Source organism: Condylura cristata, unplaced genomic scaffold, assembly GCF_000260355.1.
Source record: "Condylura cristata isolate star-nosed mole 26May11 unplaced genomic scaffold, ConCri1.0 scaffold00001, whole genome shotgun sequence".
Taxonomy (NCBI): Eukaryota; Metazoa; Chordata; class Mammalia; order Eulipotyphla; family Talpidae; genus Condylura; species Condylura cristata.
The window spans coordinates 58,725,148-58,748,938 of NW_004567102.1; the positions used below are offsets into that span (position 1 = coordinate 58,725,148).

General features: G+C 37.3%; 1 protein-coding gene across 1 annotated transcript in view; it reads right to left on the reverse strand.

Moving 5' to 3' along the window:
- MAN1A1 (mannosidase, alpha, class 1A, member 1) overlaps positions 1-23,791 on the reverse strand; it is a 160,979-nt gene that overhangs the window by 96,927 nt on the left and 40,261 nt on the right. The window contains exons 3-4 of the mRNA XM_004673818.2: positions 15,670-15,766; positions 12,609-12,724 (exon numbers count right to left, since the gene is read on the reverse strand). Of these exons, the coding sequence (XP_004673875.1) occupies positions 12,609-12,724; positions 15,670-15,766 (213 nt within the window). The remainder of the gene's footprint in view (positions 1-12,608; positions 12,725-15,669; positions 15,767-23,791) is intronic.

Below are 23,791 nucleotides of genomic sequence, written 5' to 3' on the forward strand. Positions count from 1 at the left end.
TTTTTTTTTATCTCAGTTGTAATCCCCATGGGCTTCCCACCACCAGTTCAACCATGTGCCATCTCCACAGTCCAGTGCACTCTTCCACCCCAATTCTGATCCTATTCTCCTTTATACCCCCATAAAATGTCTCTGGTTGATTGTTTTCATTTGTTTGTCTCTTTCTCTCTCTCTTTTTTCCCCCTTGATCCCTTATGTTCCTGCTATGAGTGAAACCACCCAGTATTTTTCTTTTCCTTTCTGGCTTATTTCACTAAGCATGGTCCCTTCCAGCTCCATCCATGTTGATACAAAAGGCATGAGTTTATCTTCTTTGATTGCTGAGTAATATGGAACGTTGGCTTTTAAGTGTTAAGGATATACATAAATAAACAAAATAATTTTGGCTACTGAAATCACAATTATAAAATATTTATGAAACCAGGTTATCTTCTCCCTCTATTTGACACTAGGCAAGATACTCAGGATCCTCTACTTGAGCAGATGCTTCAGGGCCACGAAATTCTGTTTGTTTGTTCTGTATTCTTTTATTCACCTGCCTAATTTTCTTCCTGAGAGGTTATTCAGACTCTATATTAGCTGGTAGTTCACTGTTATTCTAAGCGTGCTTCTCACATCATGTTAAAGTTGCACTGCTAGAGTACAAAGATGATTTAAAGTTGGGGTGCCAGGGTTCCATCACTGGCTCCCAATTTTTTGCTTGCATCTTGGCTATAGCTCTCTGGGAACAAATTTCATTTTTGTAGAAAAGATATGCTATTCATAGTTTTTTTTATTGATTTTTATCATTTACTTGATCAAGATGCTTTCTTTTATTATTTACTATATCTTCTAGTCCTCAGACCAAAACCTGTGAAATAATTAGTGCACTTATATTCATTTTATAAATGCAAAACTTGAGATTTATGGTGGTTATTGTAAGTTTTTAAGGCCAGACAACTGAAAAATAGTTGAGTCAGTATTTGAACTTAAGTACTCTTATTCTGGTTCAAGGTTCTGCTGTTTGATCTTCTATATCACCTCACATGTTAATACACCAAGTCTCTTTATTAATGGTAATATAATTTTGGCATATAATTAGTAATTACTGTCAATATTTTTGTGATTTTAGAATATAACTACTAAATGAATCTGTCCTGCATTCTGTTACTAGAAAATTTAGCACAATTCGCCTGTAATAGATGTATGGGATGCTTTCAAGATTCTTTTCATGGTTGCTGGGTTTAATCAGGATTAGCTTACTTTTACCTAACATAAACTTTCACTACAGTTTCACCATAACATCAAGCCCCATGCTAATCATGGGGCCAACCGGAGATTATAATATAAAGTCAATACCTAGCAGATGAGCTTAGCTCAAATCATCTGAGTTACTATTTTCTTTACACACACATTTAAGGAACCATTATGTATAAGTACTTCCCCAGGTTTAAAAGGCATGACTATGAAGACTGACAAGATCCTCAAAAATTCATGAAGTCTGCATTTTATCTATACATGGGAATAAAAATTTCCAGAAAAAAGGAGATAATTTTCACTTAATGCTCATAGGCCCTCTTTAAGAAGGATCTAACAATAAGAATCTAACAGTTAAAGCTAAGTAAGGTTCTTTTTTTTTTTCAAAAAAAAAGAAAAGAAAAAAAACCCTGCATAAAGCAGATTATTAAAACTTCTTAGGAGACAGTATTACTGGATCGGCATTAGGCAAAAGCATCATTAAGATGACTCTGGTGAGTTTGTTTCATTGTATTTCATTACTTGTAACATGTACCAAATACAACTGATTACAAGCAATCTACTTATGTACAATTTATCTGAGATGCAGATCACTTTGAGTATGGTATGAACAATGGTAAAAGCTTTAATATTCCAGAAAATTACTGATAAGGCAAAAGGAAGGGCATCTCCTCTCGTATTTTGATTTATACAGCTGTTGTCTTATGTATACATGTAACACTGTCTAAGAGCTCTGTCTCGGAGCTGATAGTAGGCCTGACAGTAGGCCGTGTTTCCTGCCACCCTACAAACAACCTGAATCAGTCCTTCATCAGAACTAGAGGAGAAACGTGGTGCAAGGTGATTTTCGTGTCTGGACACCACACCTACCACAGGCACTTACTTTCCCCAGGTACTTACTTCTGCTGTACCTGGGCACCCAGCACAAGTACAAAAAGCTAATGAATTTAAACCCTCAAATCTTATTACTTTCAATTTGTGCTAATCTTTTACAGTTTTAAACCTGAGGCCAATCCTCCAAGTTTCTGCCTATTAAACTCTGTTGAGATATTACACTCGTATTCTAGCTATAGTTTCATTAGATTTTCATTCTCGTTCCTGCCTATAAAATTTTCTGATAATCAGGACTTTGCCATAGATATCTCAAAATAATTATTGTAAGGAGGAGGACTGAACCATGTCAAATGCCACCAGAAGTCTATCTTTAGGAGGACATCAATCACCTATGGGGAACAGTTGATCAAACAGTTATTGATCTAGCAGTGTATTCCAGCACTAAATTCTACTTATTTTGTTCTGTAAGATACTGAGAGATGATCTTGCAAAGTGTTACAGTCAAGGTCAGTAGCTTTGTCTATTGAATTTCATGGACATAATCATCTAGTGTGTCATTTAAAGACATAAATATGGCTTGTGAGTGAATCTCTGCAAGTTCTCAGTGGTCAGTGTATCTCTGTCTTCAAAACCTTGTTCGGATTATCACATCACCATCAGCAGTCTGCAACAACTAATAGCTTTCTCCTTTAGAAAATCCAAACTGCACTTGAATTCCCAGCAAATACTTTTTCTTCTTCTTCTTTTTTTTCAAAGTTATATCCAAAGCATTTAGAACCCTAATTGAGAATCTTTTCAGTATTCTGGGGTAGATTATGTTTACATCACAGACTAAAATTCAAACATGATTAGGTCATGCTTTACAGATCCTTAGATGAAATGGACTAAGAAAATATTCTCCCATCAAACAAACTGGCTCACGATAATGCAGCAGCAGACAACAAAAACATTATCCTAGAATCAAAGACTTGGGGCTGTAGCTGGCTCAAGAGCTAGCCAAGTGTGAGCTCCTAAGTGGCTAATTCTCTCTGATCTTGGTTTTATCATTCCAAAAAGGACACTGAATTCTCCATATGGCCCTGCACGTCTGCAAGCCCTGGGCACTGCACAAGGGCTGGCTCTGGCGAGGCATCAGCTGCAATAAACCCACAGCGCAACACAGCCTAATGCAACCCAGACATCTCTCTCACAGAGGTTACTGGAAAATCTGACACTGCAGAATCACAATATTCTAAATTCCAGAGTACAGACACATCTTTTCTTACCCATGTGGAGCCATATTTCTCTACAATTAAAAATCTTTCAAAACAGTATCCTGAAGTAGGCTTCCTTTTCGGTTGCATATCGTTTACATGGTATCTGATTTTCAAAGCATATTTCTATAATCTAAGTTTTGGGCATTTAATAATCTTTTGGCTATGATTTCCATTAAAACAATCCTAATAATTTTAATTATAATCTTGCCATGAGCATTCATTGTCTTTTAAGATGTCCTAAGACATCTGTTATTATTATCCTTATGAGAGATGAAAGGTTGGGGCAGAAAGGGGAAAGGATGAGACAGCAAAACAGGCTCTATCACTAAGGACTTGTGTGATTTCTCTTAACAAGTGATATGAATTTCTGGACTTATTTTAAAATTATATTATCTTCCTCAAATCTATAAATATGGCTGCCCATGTACCTGACTGCTTCTAGGATGCACAAGTAGGCACATGTTGGCACTAGTTTGAGAAACAGATGCAGCCTCCTGTTTATAAACTGGAATCACCTATTCATATCACAACTGCTGAGCAAGTGAGTTAGAAATTTTTTAAAGTTAGAAATGGAGAAAATGCTCTTTCATTTCAATTTTCCTTTACAACAGCCTTTGAAATCAAAGAACATAATCATATTCATCTCTTAATTTAATGAAATGTATGATCTAATTAAGTTTATAACTAAAATCAAGGGGTATTATAAAATCATGAAAAGCTTAAGCCTCAGCAATAATCTCTCATAGTGCCTTGGGTATCTTAGACTAATAATCTCTCTGACCCTATTCCTTAATACTTCTGACTTCTGATTCAGTATGTGTAAATTATGAGATAAAGTGATAAAGATTCTGAAATAAAAAAAAAGTTCAATTTTACTAGTCCTTTTGTATCTTATCCTCTCCCAATTCCTAATATTAAGGTTCATCTATTACTTAGAATAGGTAAATCCTGGAAACAACCCAAATGCCCAAAAGTAGATGATTGGATCAGAACATGTGGTATTTTACACACACACACACACACACACACACCAGTATGGGATACTATTCAGCAATCAAAATAGATAAACTCATGCCATTCGCAGCAACATAGATGGAGCTGGAAGGGATTATGCTCAGTGAAATAATTCATAAGGAAAAAGAAAAATATCGAATGGTTTCACTTATAGGAGGAATTTAAGAAAATCAAATAAGATGGGGGGGTGACAGTATATTGTTATTACAATACAAAACAATACAAAACAAACAGACAATTGTAAACCAGAGAGATTCTACAGGGAAAGGGGACAGAAAGTGATCAGAAGAAGGGAGGGATGTAGGTATGGTGATGATAGGAGAGGGGAAGTAAACATTGTTATAAAATGAACAATAACGTAAATAGATATTATGGTCCATCTCACCACCAGGAAAGCCTGCCTCTAAATCAATAGGTCATGAACATGAAAAACCTAATTCTATCTAAAAAGGAATTAAAGTAAACACTTCAATAATTCAGTTTTAAAACAAGTTGCCTTGAGAGACCAACTTCCTTCCACTAGGAAAGGCAGAATTTTAGATGATTTGTAGTATCAGATTAAAATTTTTACAGGTAGGATATACCAGAGACATGTTGTGGGGGTGGAGTGGGGAATGGGTTCAAAAACGGGGGGGGGGGGAGAGAAATACACGGGATATGGTGATGGCATACGGGTGATTTGGTGATGGGAAACCCGCGGGGATTACAATCGAGATGGAAAAAAAAATGTACAAAATGATGTAAAAATAAAATTTTGTAATAATTAAAAAAAAAAAATTTACAGGTAGGCCCTCCCTGGTGGCGCAGCACTAAGAAGCTAAAGCCACTTCTGCATGAGTTCGATCCTTGCCTGACCTGGAGGTGACCACATGGCACCGCAGACCTCTTCTGACCCACCTGCTGCTCCCCTCAGCAGTGTACTTCATCGATCTGCCTGTTCTGCTCCCCACTCTGCCTCTGGTGTATCCTCTCACTGCCCCTGCACCTCTGGCCTATATCCCAATTACAAATAAAGAAATCTTAAAAAAGGAAAAAAAAAATTTACAGGTAACTTGGTCATCAAAACGATCTAGAAAATGGTCTTATGGAATAAAGTACAAATTAAGTTTGCTATCAATTTGTACTGATTATCTTAAAATGAAAAATAGAAAATGTTTAAAAACAATTTTTATAAAAGAAAATATTTATATTTTACTAATATGTATTGTGATGCTTCATTTTTTCCTCCTCTTCTGTTGCTTTATGAGCAATCAATAATCTCAGATGAGCCTACATTATGGGATTACTTCCCTTCAGACCTACCAAGCAACCTCTTTCCTATATGTGATGCTATTCTAAGAACAAATCATGCATTATCATTGATAGTTCCACTTGCAATAAGTGATTTATTTTAATAGATCTTAGTAACTGAAATACTGTTTGATGATTAGAATAATATTTTTGGAAAAATGCAGCTCAAGTTTCCCTTTGATTAAGGAACTAGAAAGGTATAAACTGTCCCCAAAGAACAGATATATTGTTTATTTGCACCTCTAGACACTATATTTATTTAGACTTAAACATATTAGAATTCCCCTTAATTACTGTGACTACACAGTGTGACAAATCTGTTTGACTTAATTAATTGAAAAAAGACCTGGAAAATAACTTGTATTTTTAGAAATATTTTGATTCTATTGTGAGTATTTGATCCCAGTTCCTAAATTTTATTTTCAAAGAGTAATTCTCTGAGCATTATGATCAGAGACTACTTATTAGCTAGTCTTCAAGCTCCTCATCAGTTTCCAATTCAGTGAAACTAGGTTTCTCAGACTACTACCTCTCAAACATTACAATAACCGCTTATTACAATCCAACATAGTGACCATGTTTAGTAACAACTGCTCCACCACTAACATGGATACTTCCCTTACAAGCATCTCCCTTACAAACTTCTGTTACAAACACTTGAAATGTGAGATTCCTCAAAGCATTGATTAAAGACAGGTGACTGCCAACACCCTTGCCTTTGTTCCGGCTTAGCATACATCTTTATTTAAATGTACTTCAAAGTGTGTGCTGTATTACAATTTGGAGGACTGGAAGTACAAAACTTTTTTAAACAAATCACATAGCAATATTATATCTCATAATTTGCTATAATGGAATGTCCTAGAAGATTTTACCTTCATATTTAAGTAACATAATAAGCCTCTTAGGATGATAGGTATAGTTATCCTTTATATGTTAATAGGCTGGGTTTACCGGGCAGGTCCAGAAGAGCCCTCAAGTAGCAGCCCAATCTATCACTAACCACTGTCAGAAAGAACAGTTCAGTATCTTCTAATTGCCAAAATCCAAATCATCACTTTCAGCAGGCAATGATTAGCATTCAGATGGAAAACACTGAATTACTCCACTCAGTAGGACAATTAACTTAGTTATCTGTACCCATCAGGATACAATGCTCCTCTAAAACAGACCTCACAGTGATGCTAAAGCATCAGCTATTTCCTCCATCTCTATGGCATGGAACTCTGAACCTAGCTCAAGTCTTCATCCAGGCATTTAACAAGGTACAAGTTGCTTGTGGAAATCAATTTACATCCCTTTGATAGTATTTATCTTTCTGAAAAGTGAGGCAATATTTTGAATGGATAAGTCTATATCTTTAAAATATATTAAAAAGTCACCAGTACCTCTGGTGACTTTTGTACCTTTTGTCACCAGTACCTCTGCCACCCAAATCACAATTAAAGCACATTCTAGGTCCTTGCCAAAGACCCCAGTCTCAATATATTCCTACACAGTGTCTGGAGAAAGAACCATCTATCATTTGTTAGCTCAAACAAAGCTTGGCCTCTCAAATAGAGATGGGACTTTTACCTCAATGTAAAATATAACTTCACCATATAATCTTAATATATAGTATATAATATATATTAATATAATCTTAATATATAACATATATATAACATATAATATAATATAATATAATATAATATATATTTCCTTAATATAGTTTTTGCCTTTAATGAGTGGCTATATAAGAAATTGTCACCTGGAGAGAATTCCTACATAATGTATAAATTCATCACTAAGGATAGCTTTCAGTATTTCTTACACAAAGATTTAAGTCATCCATACTTTTTTAAAGTGACAGTAAGGAATAAGAAAACTCAGAAATGAATTTAGAACTTCTTAAATATGGAACGCCTCATCATTGCTGCTTTATAAGTGATCTTCCTGTATGAGGACCTACCACAAATCCATTCTGAAAACATTTGGTAAAAACAGTGGAATTCCAGATCATTCTAACTATATACAAATACAGTCCATATAGCTACCTTTGCACCCTGTTGGCTTGTCTCTGAGCTGAGTACAGCACTTTCTATCAGGAAGTAGGGCAAGATATCTTAACTTCTTATTCATTCAATTAACATTCACTGAAATCTATACAACAATATATTTAACGATAATAAGATTACATGCCTAATCTTGAAAGATGCAAATACTCTGTGTATATAATTCTCAACTCTTTGCATTTACTCTGCAACAAAAGCAGGGTCACTGAGTTAATCAAATCATGTTCAAACCTCAGTTTTTACTTGCTTCATGATCTTGGATAGATTAATGTCTTGACTATAAAAACAAGGAAAAGAACCCTTATCCTATAAGGTGGACACAAAGGCTAGACACAATAACCTTTAAAAAAAATCCACTGACATAATACTTGCTATGGTTCAGTACCTTTTAAATAGCAGTTCATATTTCTTTTCTTTCTTCCTAAGAAAACCAGATCCCAATTAGGTAGGTACTCAGACTATGTTCCTTCATGTCCCATCAGGGTACATGCCTGAAACTTACACAGTACCTGTTAATAATTAATAAATGAGTGAATTAGGTATGAGTAATGAATAATCATATCTATGCTTTAGAGTCTTTGTCAGTCAGGGTGACTGAATTAAAACCAGGGAATTCATCCACTGGGGTCTAACCTAAAGGTTTTCTGCACAGATCTATGTGCTTCTGTACTCAAAACAAAGCACACTATGAAGTCTGTGCTCCTACATACTGTCCCAATGATTTAGTTTAAGCCAATTATTAAAGCCATTTGAACTTTATGCTATCAAGTATGCAAATTGAATCAACTTGCTATGTCTTAATTAAAAGAAAATGAGTTTTAGTTAATGGCAGTATAAACCAATAAACAATTTACACCTTTAAGTGATGCAAATTGGGTATTTCATATATAAATAAATTTATTCTTGTCTGTAAGATTTGCTTATATTCAGGAGCACCACAGAATAAATTCTCAATGACAGTATTTCTCTGTTTCACTGTCAATTATTTTTCCCTTGCAATGAATTTGGATGCATTAACTTTTTCTGCAATGCCCTTATATTGTCAACTAAAATGCTTTATCAGGAAAAAGTGTTAATTTAAAAGCATGCAATAATTTATCAAAGCTGGAATGGTTCTACGCACTATACATAAAAGTTTCTTTTGCCTTTGCTTAAGGAAATAAGTAGGAAAGTTTCTCAGTATTTGCAGAAAGAAATTTGTTTGCTGTTGACACAATCATTTGAATCTGTGGGCAGAATAAGTGAATATAAAACAAATTATTATATTAGAAATATTTAAACTTCAGAACTTCAGAATGCAATGAGTAGAAGAACAAACCAGTAAAGCTTTCCTAGATTTGTTATTAATTTAAATATGTTAAGTATTATCATCTAGATGTTACTGATAAACTTTTACTTTATATAAAGGAAAATATGTAAATTCTAGAAGAATAGCAACAAAAATGTTTCAAGACCTCTCCCACTAGGAATAGTATAATGAGCAGATAATTGAGACCCATGGCAATGGTTTCTAAAAGTACAATTCTGTAGTAAGTTTGAGAAGTATAGCACAAGAGTATTAGGAATAGTTCTGAAATGATGTTTTACAGAAAAAACTATCAACTAATTAGTTAAAATTCTTCTTAAAAAAATAAAAATACTGGCCCTTCGTGGTGGCGCAATGGGTTAAAGCACAGCACTAAGAAGCTAAAGCCATTTCCACATGAGTTCGATCCCCGCCTGCCCTGGAGGTGACCACATGGTGCAGCAGACCTCTCCTGACCCGCCAGTTGCTCCCCTTAGCAGTGTACTTTGTCCATCTGCCTGTTCTGCTCCCCACTCTGTCCCTGGTGAATCCTCTCACCGTCTGCACCTCTGGCCTGTACCCCAGTTCTGTATGAATAAATAAATGCATCTTTAAAAAATAATAAAATAAATAAATAAAAATACAAGTTTAAATAATGAATACTTCAAAATTCAATACCTTATAGCCAAGTCTATTCGACCTACCCCATTGTATGCTTTCCACGTTCACAGGCCCCTAAAGTCCATGGAAAACTCACGTCACCTGGTTGTGAACTGTGGCCAGTGAACTGTGGCCAGTGAACTGTGTTTCCTTGTGCGAAATATATTTATTTATTTATTTATTTTTTTAAAGATTTATTTATTTGTGCATACAGAACTGGGGTACAGGCCAGAGGCTCAGGGGTGGTGAAAGACTTCACCAGAAAGTGGGGAGCAGAACAGGCAGATCGACGAAGTACACTGCTGAGGGGAGCAGCGGGCGGGTCAGGAGAGGTCTGCCACGCCATGTGGTCACCTCCGGGGCAGGCAGGAATCGAACTCATGCTGAAGCGGCTTTAGATTCTCAGTGCTGTGCTTTAACCCGCTGCGCCACCAGGGAGGGCCATGCGCGAAATATATTTAAATAAAAGAGACCCCTCAGACTACCCCATGCCTCGAAAGCAAAGAACTATTGCAGTATTTGGAAAGGTTGGGACAGCAAAATTGTAATTATCAGGCATACTACTAGACCTGGATACTATTCAGGTCTAGTGTTGCTAACATAAACTTTTCAAACTCCCACCATTAGATTTTAGAGGAAACTAGCTCTCAGTCCTTCATCCTTTATCCTTTATTAAAGAGAAAGAAGGAAGTGGAGAAGAGAGCACATTTTCTCTCATGTATAAAGATAAACCCCTAATTATTTAAAGGTAGTTGGATGAGTTTACTCATAAGTAAAAATGTAGAAGAGACGACTCTTAAAAAGATTTTCTTCATTATCTTATATTTTCCACAGCTCCATTGGTAATATACGAGCTACCCAATCATACCAACCAAATAGTTGCTGAACCTTGAGCAAATCACTCATTCTGTGGGCCTGTGTGATCATCCTTAAATTAAAACAGCTGAACACACTGATCTCCACATTCCCTTCATAATGGAACGCGGCCTCAATTACAGGGTAAGTTAAACAGACTCATCTGCTTATCCTTTATGTCAGTGACCTCCAAAGTGGGGTATATATGGCAACCAGTTTGAGGAGTAGGAACAACATATTAAAAATAACATTCTTTGTATGTGCTTATGTTCTTAACCCAAAGAGATATGAAAAAGGCTCAGGCGTACTGATAATCAATATTCTAGTTGACACTGGTGTCCCACTGGTCTCTGGGAGAAGAAAAGCTCCACAAAGCAGAGGCTAGCAGGGACAGGCTTTCTCTGCCCAATCTCAAAATATGGCTTGTTACCTATGTCTAGTACTGGAGATTTCCAGATATTATGCACTTATAAAATGACAAGGGGCTTATAGGATTTCTACACAGTAATATCAGATACTAGTTTATGTCAATTCAAATCTAAATGAATGACAGAAAAAGAGAAGGGCCCATACCCTTCTTTTTTTAGGACAAGCCTTCTGTAACTTCATTGTCAGGGAAAGCAGTAACTGCAAAATTAATATAGACGTGATAAGATGTAGTCCTCCCAAATCAAAATCACCAAGAACTATTAGAAGTATGCACAATCCTTAGTTCTGAACCTTTCCCCTGATGCCTAATGGATTTTGACATATTTATTATAGTAGCACATATGTGAAATTTAAGAAAATATCATGAATAAATGTGGATGAAATTTTATGTTGATAAAGGTAAAAGATCACCAAAGTCTGAAGTTTTATTTATTTACTGGAAAGCAAATGCCTGTCAAAAATTTAGCTATACTTTTTAAACAAATAATGGTGCAAGTCAATGTTAACTTATTAAAAAACAGTTTACTAAAGTACTTCCCAGTATTGCTACCTTGGGATCCATTTTGTGTGGCCAGTGCACCTGGGGGCTTTAAACTGTTACTAGTCTTCTTGAACAAGACAAGACTCGCATAACAGCCCACAGAATCAAAAGGGAATGTAAGTTCTTAATATCACTGCTCTAAATAGCCTTTGGGATCAACACTCCTGCTGACATCCCAGGCATTCCCCTTGTGTATAAGTGGACCTTACCAAACCTCCACTCTTTTCATTTGAATTAACGAATCTGACTTTAGCCTAGGATGCCCAGACCACTCAACCCACCTTAAGAAAGCCACGAGTCCCAGGTCCTGTCTCAATCTGTTTGAATTTTGCCTAGACTTCCTTGAGGGGCCCCTTGAGACATGCTGTTACTTCCTCTGGGCATGTAGTAAGCTGTTCTATTTCAATTTTTCTTGTTGTCTTTTGGTGAATAGCAGCTTACTATCTGGCACCTTGTGCACAAAACAAATGTTGATTTAACACATTCATACAGTACCCCATGGCGCAGTATAAAAGCATGAGCTGGCCCTCCATGGTGGCTCAACAGGTTAGGATGTAGCACTGCAAGCTGGCCACAGATGCTTCAGTATGAGTTCAATCCCCGGCCCCAGAAGTGATCCAGACCTCTCCTGACCTGCCCACTTCTCCCCACAGCAGTATACTTTATTGATCTGCCTGTTCTGCTCCCCACTGCCACTCTGTCTCTGGTGATGCCTCTTACCACCTCTGGCTTGCACCCCAGTTATGTATGAATAAATAAATAAATCTTAAAAAAAAATGTGCCGTGGAGTTATACAGACCTGTATTAGACTCACAGCTTTGACACACAGCTAGTGAGTGATGTGGTCTGGAAATACCTCTAAGGCTCTGATTTCTAGTCTGTGAAACTGAGAAAACAGTACCTATCTCAGAGTTGTTGTGGATTTGAACAAGAATTGCTGGTATATGTAGGTCTCAATCAGTATTAATTTATTTTTTTTCTTACTCTTAATTCACCAAAAAACAAAGACATGTTTCTGTGTAGTAAGTATGATACTGTTTAAAAGTTACATTATTTGTTTCTGTTACAGTATAATGCAATTATCTGCTCCACATTCATGTTAGATCTATATATAACAGATGAAAAACTCAACTAGGAACTTTTGTTAAACTTACCACATTAAAATTTAGGTGTTTTTCAATCCAGGATTTTGCCTCTTCAAATTCATCTTTCATTTCCATAATAAAAAGTGTATCAAGGGCATCTACTATTGTTGCTCCTTTGATATTACCTGAAAATATCATAAAAAGTCATTTAATAAAATATTCTTGACAAATATGTACATACCAGTTGACCATACCTTACAGAGAGAGGGGATTAGTAGTGAATTTATTAATAAAGAGTATTAATGTACACAGACTATTTCTTTTTCAGTGAAAGAAAATTTAAAAACTAGATCAAAACAAAAAGTTATCACAGGCTATGTATATTAAAATTGTCAATTTTTAAAGTTCCTTTTCAATTGCAGAAAAATAAGTCCCTTAATAATTACATTTGTGGAAGCCCTCCCTGGTGGGGCAATAGGTTAGGACACAGCACTGCAAGCTGGCTGCAGCTGTGTCAGTGCAAGTTTGATCCCAACTCTGGAGGTGACCCACATGGCGCAGGAAATACCTCCTGTCTTGCTTGCTGCTTCCCTCAGCAGTGTACTTTGTTAATCTGCCTGTTTGGCTCCTCACTCTGTCTCTGGTGAAGCCTCTCACTGCCCCTGCACCTTTGACCTGTACCCCAGTTCTGAAGGAATAAATAAATCCTTAAAAAAGAAAATTACATTTGTGGGCCCTCCCTGGAGGTGCATCGGGTTAAAGCACAGCACTAAGAAGCTAATGTCACTTCAGCATGAGTTCGATCCCCAGCCTAGGAGGTGATCCACATGGTGCGGCAGACCTCTCCAGACCCACCTGCTGCTCCACTCAGCAGTGTACTTCGTTCATCTGCCTGTTCTGCTCCCCACTCTCTCTGCTGAGTCCTCTCACCACCCCTGTACCTCTGGTCTGTACCCCAGTTCTGTATGCATAAATATAGAAATCTTTTTTGAAAAAATTACATTTGTGGTTGCAATCTCTAGCAAGAAAACAAGTCTAAAATAAGGGAACAATACATTAATTTTAATGTAACTACAAGCACAAAAATAAAAACCTTTAAATATAATTTGATGTAAAATTGTTCAGTGATAGTCCTAAGTAACCACTATTCTAAGATGGAATCCTACCCCTTCTTTGAAGCCCTAACTGACCCTAATCTTCCCTTCCAGTCATCCAGCAAGTGCCAATAGTGATTTAATTCCTTGGAACTCCCTTGGTGTGAGGACTTGACATTGCTTCTGCACTCTTCTTTACTTTGTGTTTTTCATTTTCATTTCTTTTAGTCTGCTAATTTCCTTAGAATAAGAGAAGCCATATTTTGTTCATCTTGATGTTCTATATCTACTAAGAGACTTAGTGTGTTTTTAATGTTTCAATAATAAATTTCAAAATAATCAATGTATGAACAGAGAACCAAATGGTCTCTTAGATAAAGATCATGGTAATTTATGGCCCCCTTGATAGCCTATGGGTTAAGTCTCAGTGCTATCAGTGCTATAGTCTGAGTTTAATTCCTGGCCACATATGGTGCAGCAGACCTCTCCTATCTCACCCACCGCTCCCCTCAATAGTGTATCTCAGGAAATTCATCTGTTCTGCTCCCTGTTTTGTCTCTGGTGAATCCTCTCAGCCACTGAAACTCTGGCCTACAATCCAGTTCTTAAATAAAGGTCTCTGAATCTCCATTAAATTCTGAGTTTCTCTCTTCAATCCTACCTTTTATCGTCACCCAAGTTAACTGTTTGTGGTGTCCTGAAAAACACTACTTTAGAAAACTTGTACTATCACAACTTCAGGTCTTTCTTCATCTCTAAGTTGTGTTACTGTGCCAGACCAAGCAATCTTTCTTCTAAATGCCCAGTACTCCTTAAATATTCTTGCAATGGCCTTCTCCCTTCCTACTAGCTTCCTGAGATCCTACTGGTTTCTCAGAACTGCATCTGAATATCTGCTGAATCACCTAGTGCTCTGATAATTCACTGCCTAAACCTATCTTTCGAATTAGATATGAATCCTCCACAAACGTGTATTGTTTGTTATTAACAGCAGTGCTGGAAGGAAACCCAAATACACAGAAGTCCTCATGGAAAAGCATAGTGTGGTGATTAAGAACATGGACTCTGATCTTAGCCATAGAGAAGGCTAAGCTAGGCAGTTAAAGTCCCAGCCCAACCAGTTAGTAGATGGCTAATAGTGGGCAAGCTGTTGGCCAAGCCTAATTTTTTCTCATCCTTAAAATGCTTGAAATAATAGGGTTACATGAGAGCAAGTATGGATGGCACTTCACATACAGTAAATATGAGCTGAGGCTGTTACATCATTTTGATACTATTTAACACCTTCCATTAGAGTTATAGTCACCTTTCCTATGGTGATTTTAGAAAGGTCAGAATAAAACTCTATCCCCTTCATTCTGTTATTTATAGATAAAATTGTGAGGGTTAGGCATTAATCAAGTGCAGTAGTAGGGCACTGAGTAGCTCAGTGACCCCAGGCATCCGTCTAACAGTTCTGTTACTTAGCTTCCTCAACTCCGCAATGGGAATGTCATTGATATCCACAATATTCATCACAGAGGGATGCCAAGAGAACTGAGGGAATAAAGCATGTCAAAGTGGATAAATGCAAGTTCAAATAACTGACATAACCCATCTCCATTTCTCTTCCTCAAAGAGAGGAGAGATGGAGAATCAAAATTGAGAGGCACTGACAACATACCGTGAAAATCACCATGGCTGGCTACCTTGGTCAGCTTGTCTATAAAGACTCAGCTCTTATGTGCCAGAAAACCATTAATGCAGCTGATGAAATGCTCCTCTGCTGAGAACCACACCCTGAGGTGTAAAATTCATGATGTGCCCATATCCATTAAATGAGTATCTTTGGAAACATGTCCCAGATATCAGTCTTTTTAGTTACATAGGTGATCCTAATTGGTAGCAGAGTAGCCAGGCTTTGCAGATAATTCCTTCAGGTGTGCAAGTTTCCTAGCAACATGGTCTGGGAGGGTCACATAAACTTCTCTACCCATAAGCTCAGTGACTGCAGAGATGCCACAGTTCACAAAGGAACCAAAGCTCATGCTACTCACCAAACAGACTGCTTGAATGTCCACCTTTTGATATAGGTTTCAGTTCATTTAATCCCCAGGCATAGTGTTTATAGTTATTCCAAGCATGTTGCATCATCTGAGAAAAAGAAATAAAAGTAGGATTGTAATTTGAATTTCAGATGTTTTCTTATAAAACAGATCATATATTAAAGGCCTAAGATTTAAAACATTAAGCTTAATTAAAATAATGATTAATTAAAAGGGTGATGATAGCATGAATAAACTAGGACTCATATACATACATACACTCATCATTCCTTTTTTAAAAGTGAAGATTTTTTTCAGAGACCATTTAATCTTATTTAATATACATATAATTTTCAAAAATTAGTTCTCAATAGTAGACACAGAGTCGACTGTAAATAGATAAACCATTTCTACATTTATTGTTTCAGTCTCATGCAGATTAAATATGAAGGCTCTATAATTAAAATTAATATATTTTTTACAAGGTTCTCCACACTTGGTCAACCTCATACTAGATAGACAAATATTCAAGGTTATCGCTTTAAACATTTTTAATATATCTTTTTCAAGTCTGCTGGAGTAGCTGTTTAAAAATCTACAGTACATCAAGTCTACTAGATAAAACGGAAATAAAAATTGAAGCTCTATGACTATGGTTAGGTTTTGGAAAACTCTGACTTGATATAATCAATATTTAACTGTGTACATATATGCAAACTGATCCCATATGTTCCTGCGCTGGAGTCCTTATACCAGCAATGTTTCTAAAGATCAAACCTCTCTGTCACAAATCCACTGAATTTGTGAAAATAGATATTTTTTTTTCTAATGACTCAAAACCACATGTAGCTGTTTTTCTATATATATATTTTAAGAAAGGATTGGTATTTCTCAACTGTCTGGAATTTATTCATGTCACTATTTCCAAATTATTGGTAAAAGTAATTAAATATGTGCATTACCTGAAAGTATTCTAATCTGCCTCTATATTTCAAAATATTTTAGAAGCATTATATAAGTTGTAAATGCTACAGATGGGCAGTTTGTCATTAAACATCTTCAGGAATATGAATATTATTTTGTTAGCAAAAGGAAAGTCTTCACATGTCCCTGAACACAACAGTGAACATCTTTTTGAATCCTTTTTTTTCTTCCTATGCAGTAGTTAATCGATTCTTTACTGTCTACTAGGTACTCACTAAATGTTCTATGTCATTATTGTACTCAATTCTCATTACAACTCTGTATTACCATTGTTTTGGAAATGGGAAAACTGAGTTTTAGAAGTCATCAAACAAGTAACTTTCTTCACGGTCACTACATCTCATCACAGTTAAGGTGCTGGGCTCACCCCTAGATTGGCCTGACCTCCAACGCCCACAGCATTAACTCACACACTGCATGATTTGCCTTCACTGCATCACAACATAATCTTCTTTAATGAATCAGATTATTGATGTTACAGCCCTCAACAGAATGTGTATGGTAGTTCCCCCAAGCTATTTGCCTTATAAGTTAATTTTAAATTAATTCAAATAAAACAAATGTTTTTATTGGGAAAGATAATAATGTTGAAGGTAAGAGAAGCTGATTTATAATCCCTATAATACCACCAATTCACCTCATAATCATGGATAAGTCACAGTTTTTATGAGACTAGCTTTCCTTATCTGAAAAATCTGTATCTTTATTCCTCTCAGTGAATAATGTAAGAATTCCCATGATTGTATCTGGAACACTCGAATGTAATCCATAATCATGTGTTTATCAATATTTTCCCATGCTTTATTTTTTAATTTAACTCATTTATTACTCCATAAAACTCATCTTGGAATATTTCTAAATAATCATCAAATGCAGAAAATAGTGTAATTAATAATCTTGAACAGTTTTCCTATGATATACTTATACCAGTTTGACTACTCTTCCTATTTTCCCACACTCCATTATCTTAAAGTAAATGCTAGATATCAAATCTTCTTATCTGTAAATATTTCAGCTTATATACCTAAAAGAAAAGGAATTTTAACAGCTAAAATAATGTTCACATATCTATGTTACCTAAGAACAAATAGGTTCCTACTAAATTTGCAGAGAAATCAGTAAAACTCATATCACAAAAATATAAGTATCTAAAAGTGTATGAAATACACAAAATTTGATTTTTCAATTAAATACTTTATTTGGTAAATTTTTAATTCCTACAAATTTTTAAGATACAAATTTAAAAGAATTGGAATACATCTGACTAAAAGAACAACAAAAAAACTATGATGACTTGTTTTAGCTTTAAGTTTGAATGGAAACCAGTGTCACACACTATTATTACTCAGACAGCCTAATGCTGGCCTACAGAAGATTTGCCTTGTTGCAAGTTAACATTTATATAATGTATCAATACTGCAGAACCTCTTTAAGTTACCTCTGTGATATACATTAACTTTTCTTATCTTTGTTCCCCAAGGAAATATCTGACACTAATTGCTTAGCTTCCTACATTCCAAAAGTTGGTGTGACATGTTTCTCAAAATGGGTTCCTGGTCCCATGGGATTTCTATGAGTTAAAGTTAGAAAAGGAAAATAAAGTCAGGCAGTCAAAATGCTCTGAATGGACTATGAACTGTGACTTCTCCAGGAATGTGTAAAATGAAGAGGAATAGCCATATCATTAATAGATTCCAGTGATCAATCACTCCTGGAAATAATTTACAATGTTAAAAGCAAACCAAAACTCAGTATGTGTGTGTGTGTGTGTGTGTGTGTGTGTGTGTGTGTGTGTGTGAAAAACCATGAGATTGAATTCACAAGCCTTTTACACAATCAGCTTGGTAATTCAGATTATGATTTATCCAAATATCCGAGAACATCAAACTGCTACTAACTTCTAATTTTATAGTATAAGCCACTAGCCAGCTGAGGGGCCATGGGAATGGAGACGTTTAATCTCTGCTGACTGAGTGCTTGTAATCTGACAGGACAAGAAAGTCACTTATAAAATTCAACTACTAAAACGAAGTCCATGGATAGTATTAATCCTCCCTCTTCACAGGCTCCTTAATTTTGTTTTGTAGTCTTCCAACAGTTTAATTAGGGATCTACATCCTGACATTGTGAGTAAAGCAATAAAAAAGGTCTAAGCCAGATGTTGATTAGGACTTCAAATGCAGTGCTGAAATCCTCATGAAAAAGGAGAAACTGAAAGCAAACCAAAGATTTATTTTTCCTGGAATATTTATATTTGCACTGTTGAAAGGTACAGCTAAATATATGCTATAAATGGAAACAAAGGGGAGAATGACACAGATTTCATAATAGCAAGCCATCATTTTGAGCAGGAGAAGCTGGAATTAAAAGCATAAAATATAAAAAAAAAAACAGCAGTACTTCTCCTTGAGTCTATGCTTATAGAAGTTTGTTCGATTAGCACTTTCTCTCAATTGGGTAATTACTCAGCAGCAAAGCTGAGTAATTAGGCAGTCATTTATTGAGAGGCTGCTACCACAATGAGTAATAAGATGTTGAAGGAGGAGAAGGAAGTGTACATGACTCTATCATGCCTATAATCGAGTAGATAATGTATGAAAGTGTAACAATTTCCCTGCTTACCTATTCATAAATGTAAGTGTAACACAATATAAAAATAAATTAAATCTTATGTACAACTCAATTGCTGAATGTAAGTTTGTTTTCAATTTATATCCTGACCTAATCAAGGACATAGGATGCCAAAAATAAAGAAAATACGCTTGAATTTCTCAGGTATGTGTACATTTCATCATTTTCATTTTTATTACTAGGAATTACTCTAAGCAGGTACTTTTACTTGCTAAAGTTTTAATCACATGATTTTAAAATCATAATAGACACATTAAAAAACTTCAAAAGTCTCACTGTTTTTGCCAATTCCAAGTCTTATGAGGTCTTTAAAAAATCTACAAGATCAAGGCCCTCCCTGGTGGTGCACTGGGTTAGGGTGTGGCACTGCAGGCTGGCTGCAGCCGCTTCAATCTGAGTTTAATCCCCGGCCCAGAGGTGACCCACATGGCACAGTAGACCTCTCCTGACCTGTCCGCTGCTCCCCTCAGCAGTGTACTTCATAGATCTACTGCTCCCTGCTCTATCTCTGGGGAAGCCTCTCACCATCTCTGCAACTCTTGCTTGTACCCCAGTTTTGTATGCATAAATAAATAGATCTTTAAAAAGAAAGTGTACAAGATCAAGTTCCACTTACAACCTCCTCCTATGGTAATGGGGGGTGGTGGTGGTGATCTTACACAAAAATTTTCATAGTTACAGTGTGATTTGCATTCCTGATTGAATGATTCAGTGTCAGGCACCTGACCCAAAGGCAGACAACTGGGAGCTGGTGAAGAGTCTTTTAAGGGAAGGTGTCCTGGTCTGAAGCGCTCCCCAATGCATCAACCCAAGCATCTGCTTCCCACAGTTTATAGAGTCCAAAGGCTAGAAAGTGCTGTAGAAGCCGAGAAAAACAAACACACACAGGAAGAAGACATAAAAAGGAGTCCTGAGGCAACTGAATCTATGAGGGAAACAGAAGGTGAGAAAATTAAATATGGTTGAAAGACAGACTTAGGATCTTTAGTCATTTGCATGGTGCCCCAGGGGAATTATGTTAGATCTGGAGAGCTGCCACAGAACTATAAACAAGGATGTTTGAATGCTGAATGTTGATGAATTATCTTCCTCTCTCCAGGAGGTGTGGCTCTTAACCTGCTAAGACTACTTACTTCCTTTAGTGTGTGTCCTTACTGAAAATTTATTTGTTTCCTGAAGAGGGAGGGATACATAAACATAGGTCACAGGTACAGCCATCGGACAAGCCGGGTTCATAAGTCATCATGGGTGTGATGCTAGGTGGAGCAATTAATTAATCTTTCTGAGTCCATTTTCAACACCCACAGAATGTAGATAAGTGAAACTACCAGTCTCACTGGTTACTGTGATGACTGAATAAAATAATGCACGTCAGAGCTTAATATATTGCCTGACCACAGAATGTGGCTTTTTATTTTTATTAAAAATCATGTTTCTCTTCTTTACAATCTAAAAGAGCTTTGTACTTTTCTTAGTGACATATACACAGGAGGAACAAATGTACACAAAAACCAGGCAAATCTACAGAGCATGCAAATCTTATAAATAAGTATACTTAGAAGACATACAATTATTTGGAGTCCAAAAGGGAGAAGAAAGAAAGAGAGATAAAAATCCTTTCTACAAAAGGTCATCTGCAGATTTAAGTGAAAACAGGTCAGCTTTAGTTCAAAAGTCTCCTATACTGACTTTCCTGAAGTCTTGGTCATGCCGAGCATGCTTGCACAGGAGATTTGCCTGAGGGACTTGGGGGCTGATCCAGGAAAAGGTGTGCCATGAGAGGCTGTAATATACAACAATCTTTATTGGGTGGTATGTCTGGGTCTCATGAGAGGGAAAACAGAAAAGAACCAGCATCGGTGGGGGTGGGAAGGGGTAGGGGAGGGAGTAAGTTGATGTCCCTGTGTGATTATCTCTGTCCCAGAGGTCAGCAGCTGCTTGAGGTGCTGAAACACAAGTCTCCATCTTACCAATGGCTGAGTGAGGTTGGGTAAGATGTCACAGGGTATGGGAAGCAGGCAGGCTCTATCTACATGCCTGAAAATCTACATGGGCTTGGGGTCGAATATTTGAAAGACACTGATTTTAAAATTGTGACAGCAGTGTCCACTAAACTTTGCCCAAAATTATAGTCCCTAGACTTAGGATGGTTTGATTTTTGATTTTTTTTTTTTACTTTACAATTCAGTTTCTATTGAAAGCTGCACAATGAATAAAGGATATATTTCAAATTTGGTCTTTTCCCAGACTATCAATGTGCTGCATCTTCCCTGGTGAGGTTGGGCAGCAGCAGCAAGGACAGTTCTGCTTGTCACATGCCAATAAGGAGAAACAAACAATGCTAGAGATTGCAACTTCCTTCTTTTAATCTTTGGTGGAACTGGGAAGTGGAAGAAAGAATGATGGTAAAATGTTATTTTAGGGGATCAAGTCACAGCTTCTCTACTCCCCTATGTACCGGTTGGAGAAGAATTTTTAGACATGTGAACAAAAGACCACAATCATGCCCCCCTTCCTCTACCTGATGCTGCCCCACTCCCCACTGGCACAAAAGGAGCATGGGGGGTAGCCAAGATCTCATGCTGAGGACACCGGCTACGTAAAGGGCAAGCTGGTACCAGTTGTGGAAGCTGGAGTACTATTGCCTGAGAGTCTGATCTCTCAATCTTTAAGCTTTTCTCATATTTAAGAAACAATAATTGATTTTTAAAAAACATCACACCAGGGCCCTCCCTGGTGGTGCAGCAGGTTAAAGCACAGCACTAAGAAGCTGAAGCTACTTCAGCATGAGTTTGATCCCTGGCTCAGGGGGTAACCCACATGGCGCGGCAGATCTCTCCTGGCCAGCCTGCTGCTCCCCTCAGCAGTGTACTTCATCCACCTGCCTGTTCTACTCCCCATTCTGTTTTGGGTGAATCCTCTCACTGCCCTGCACCTCTGGCCTGTACCCCAGTTCTGTATGCATAAATAAATAATTAAAAAACAAAAACAAAAAACAAACATCACACCATGTTTCATGATCCTGATTGTAGGGAGTTTGGTGGTATATTCGGGTAAGGATACACAGGAACTTTTTATACTTCTCCTCAAAACTGCTGCAGATCTAAAGCTGTTATGAAATGTATAGTATACATAAAAAAGAAAATTACCTTCCTCACAATACTCAAGAGACCAAGTCTGCTAGTGTGCATGGCGGGGGGATGATGTCCAGCCAGGGTGGCTGGCCTTCATCAGGGACAGCTCCTCATTGCCCTCGCAGGCCATGTGAGTGAAACAGATAAGGGAGAACAGCTGAAGGGAAGCAGATGCTAAGCTGAATGCAGAGCAGGTAGGACAATTCAGGGCCAGTGTCACCTAGAGGTGACAAAATAGGAGTGTGGCATGACCCTGCATTTGTAGACACTGCGGGCCTGGAGTATACCAGTTACAGGGGTTGGCACCCTCCTTTCACGCCACTGTCCTGGGAACTACCCTACTAAGGCAGTGTGTCACTGAGTATGGCCCTGCAGCCAGTGTCCTCTCTGTCACAAGTGAGTGGAAAGGGCCTTCCAAGTCATGATGGCTTCTAATTTTGCCCCTATCACACTAAAACACTCATCCATGCACCTTGCTAAGGTTAATATATGCTGAAATATATTAATTAGGTCTCTTGTTTTCCCCAAGGCTGCCAGAATGTTCTAGCAAATTATTTTCCTCCATGGTTTAAATAACGATTACTTATCAAATACCTATTGGTGACTTATAAATAATAGAGTAGGGTTGCTAGATGAAGATTACATGGGACATACGTATATTTTTTAAAAGTCCATATGTTTATCTAATTTAAATGAGTTTTGTATTTCATCTGGCAATCCTGACACAAAGTGAGAGTAAAAGAGGATGTTAGGAAATGAGAACATGTTAGTTAGGATGGGGGTTGAGGGCAAGCCCAGTTGCCCCAAGGCCATTTATTAAGCTGGAGTCTGGGTGTCCCCAAGCCAGTAAAAATGGAATGTTCGGGCCACCCACACAACATAATGCTAAAGAAATGGACTAAAGCTCCTCTCGGAAAAGCAGGTTAGGTAACTCTGCGTCAGCCAGTGACAGAAGGCCAAAATACCCAAAAGCTGAACTGCCATTCCTTGCCCACTATACCCACCTAAACACCTGTTTCCAGCCCCTCAGGAACCACCTCTGCTCAGTGAGCTGCCATGCTCTTCTATCTCACACTGAGTCTCTTGCTTTTCTGTCCAACCCTGGTCTAGATATTGAGTTCTTTCCTCACTGAGGCAAGAACCGAGGATCCTTTGGGGGTCCTCAGACCCTCAGGCCTGATCCAATAGGACACACTCAACCCCTGGTCTAGTCAGTGTCCATGGCCACCAACCTGGCCCATGTGCTGCCCTGGCTGGGGTTCAGAAACTCAGAGTCAGGCAAGAATAGAATGGCCAGGTCTAACGCAACTGTAAATAATAGGGAATGTGGTGAAACAAGAGTAAAGGCTCTGACTAGTCATTTTCAGAAAACTAAAAAAAAAAAA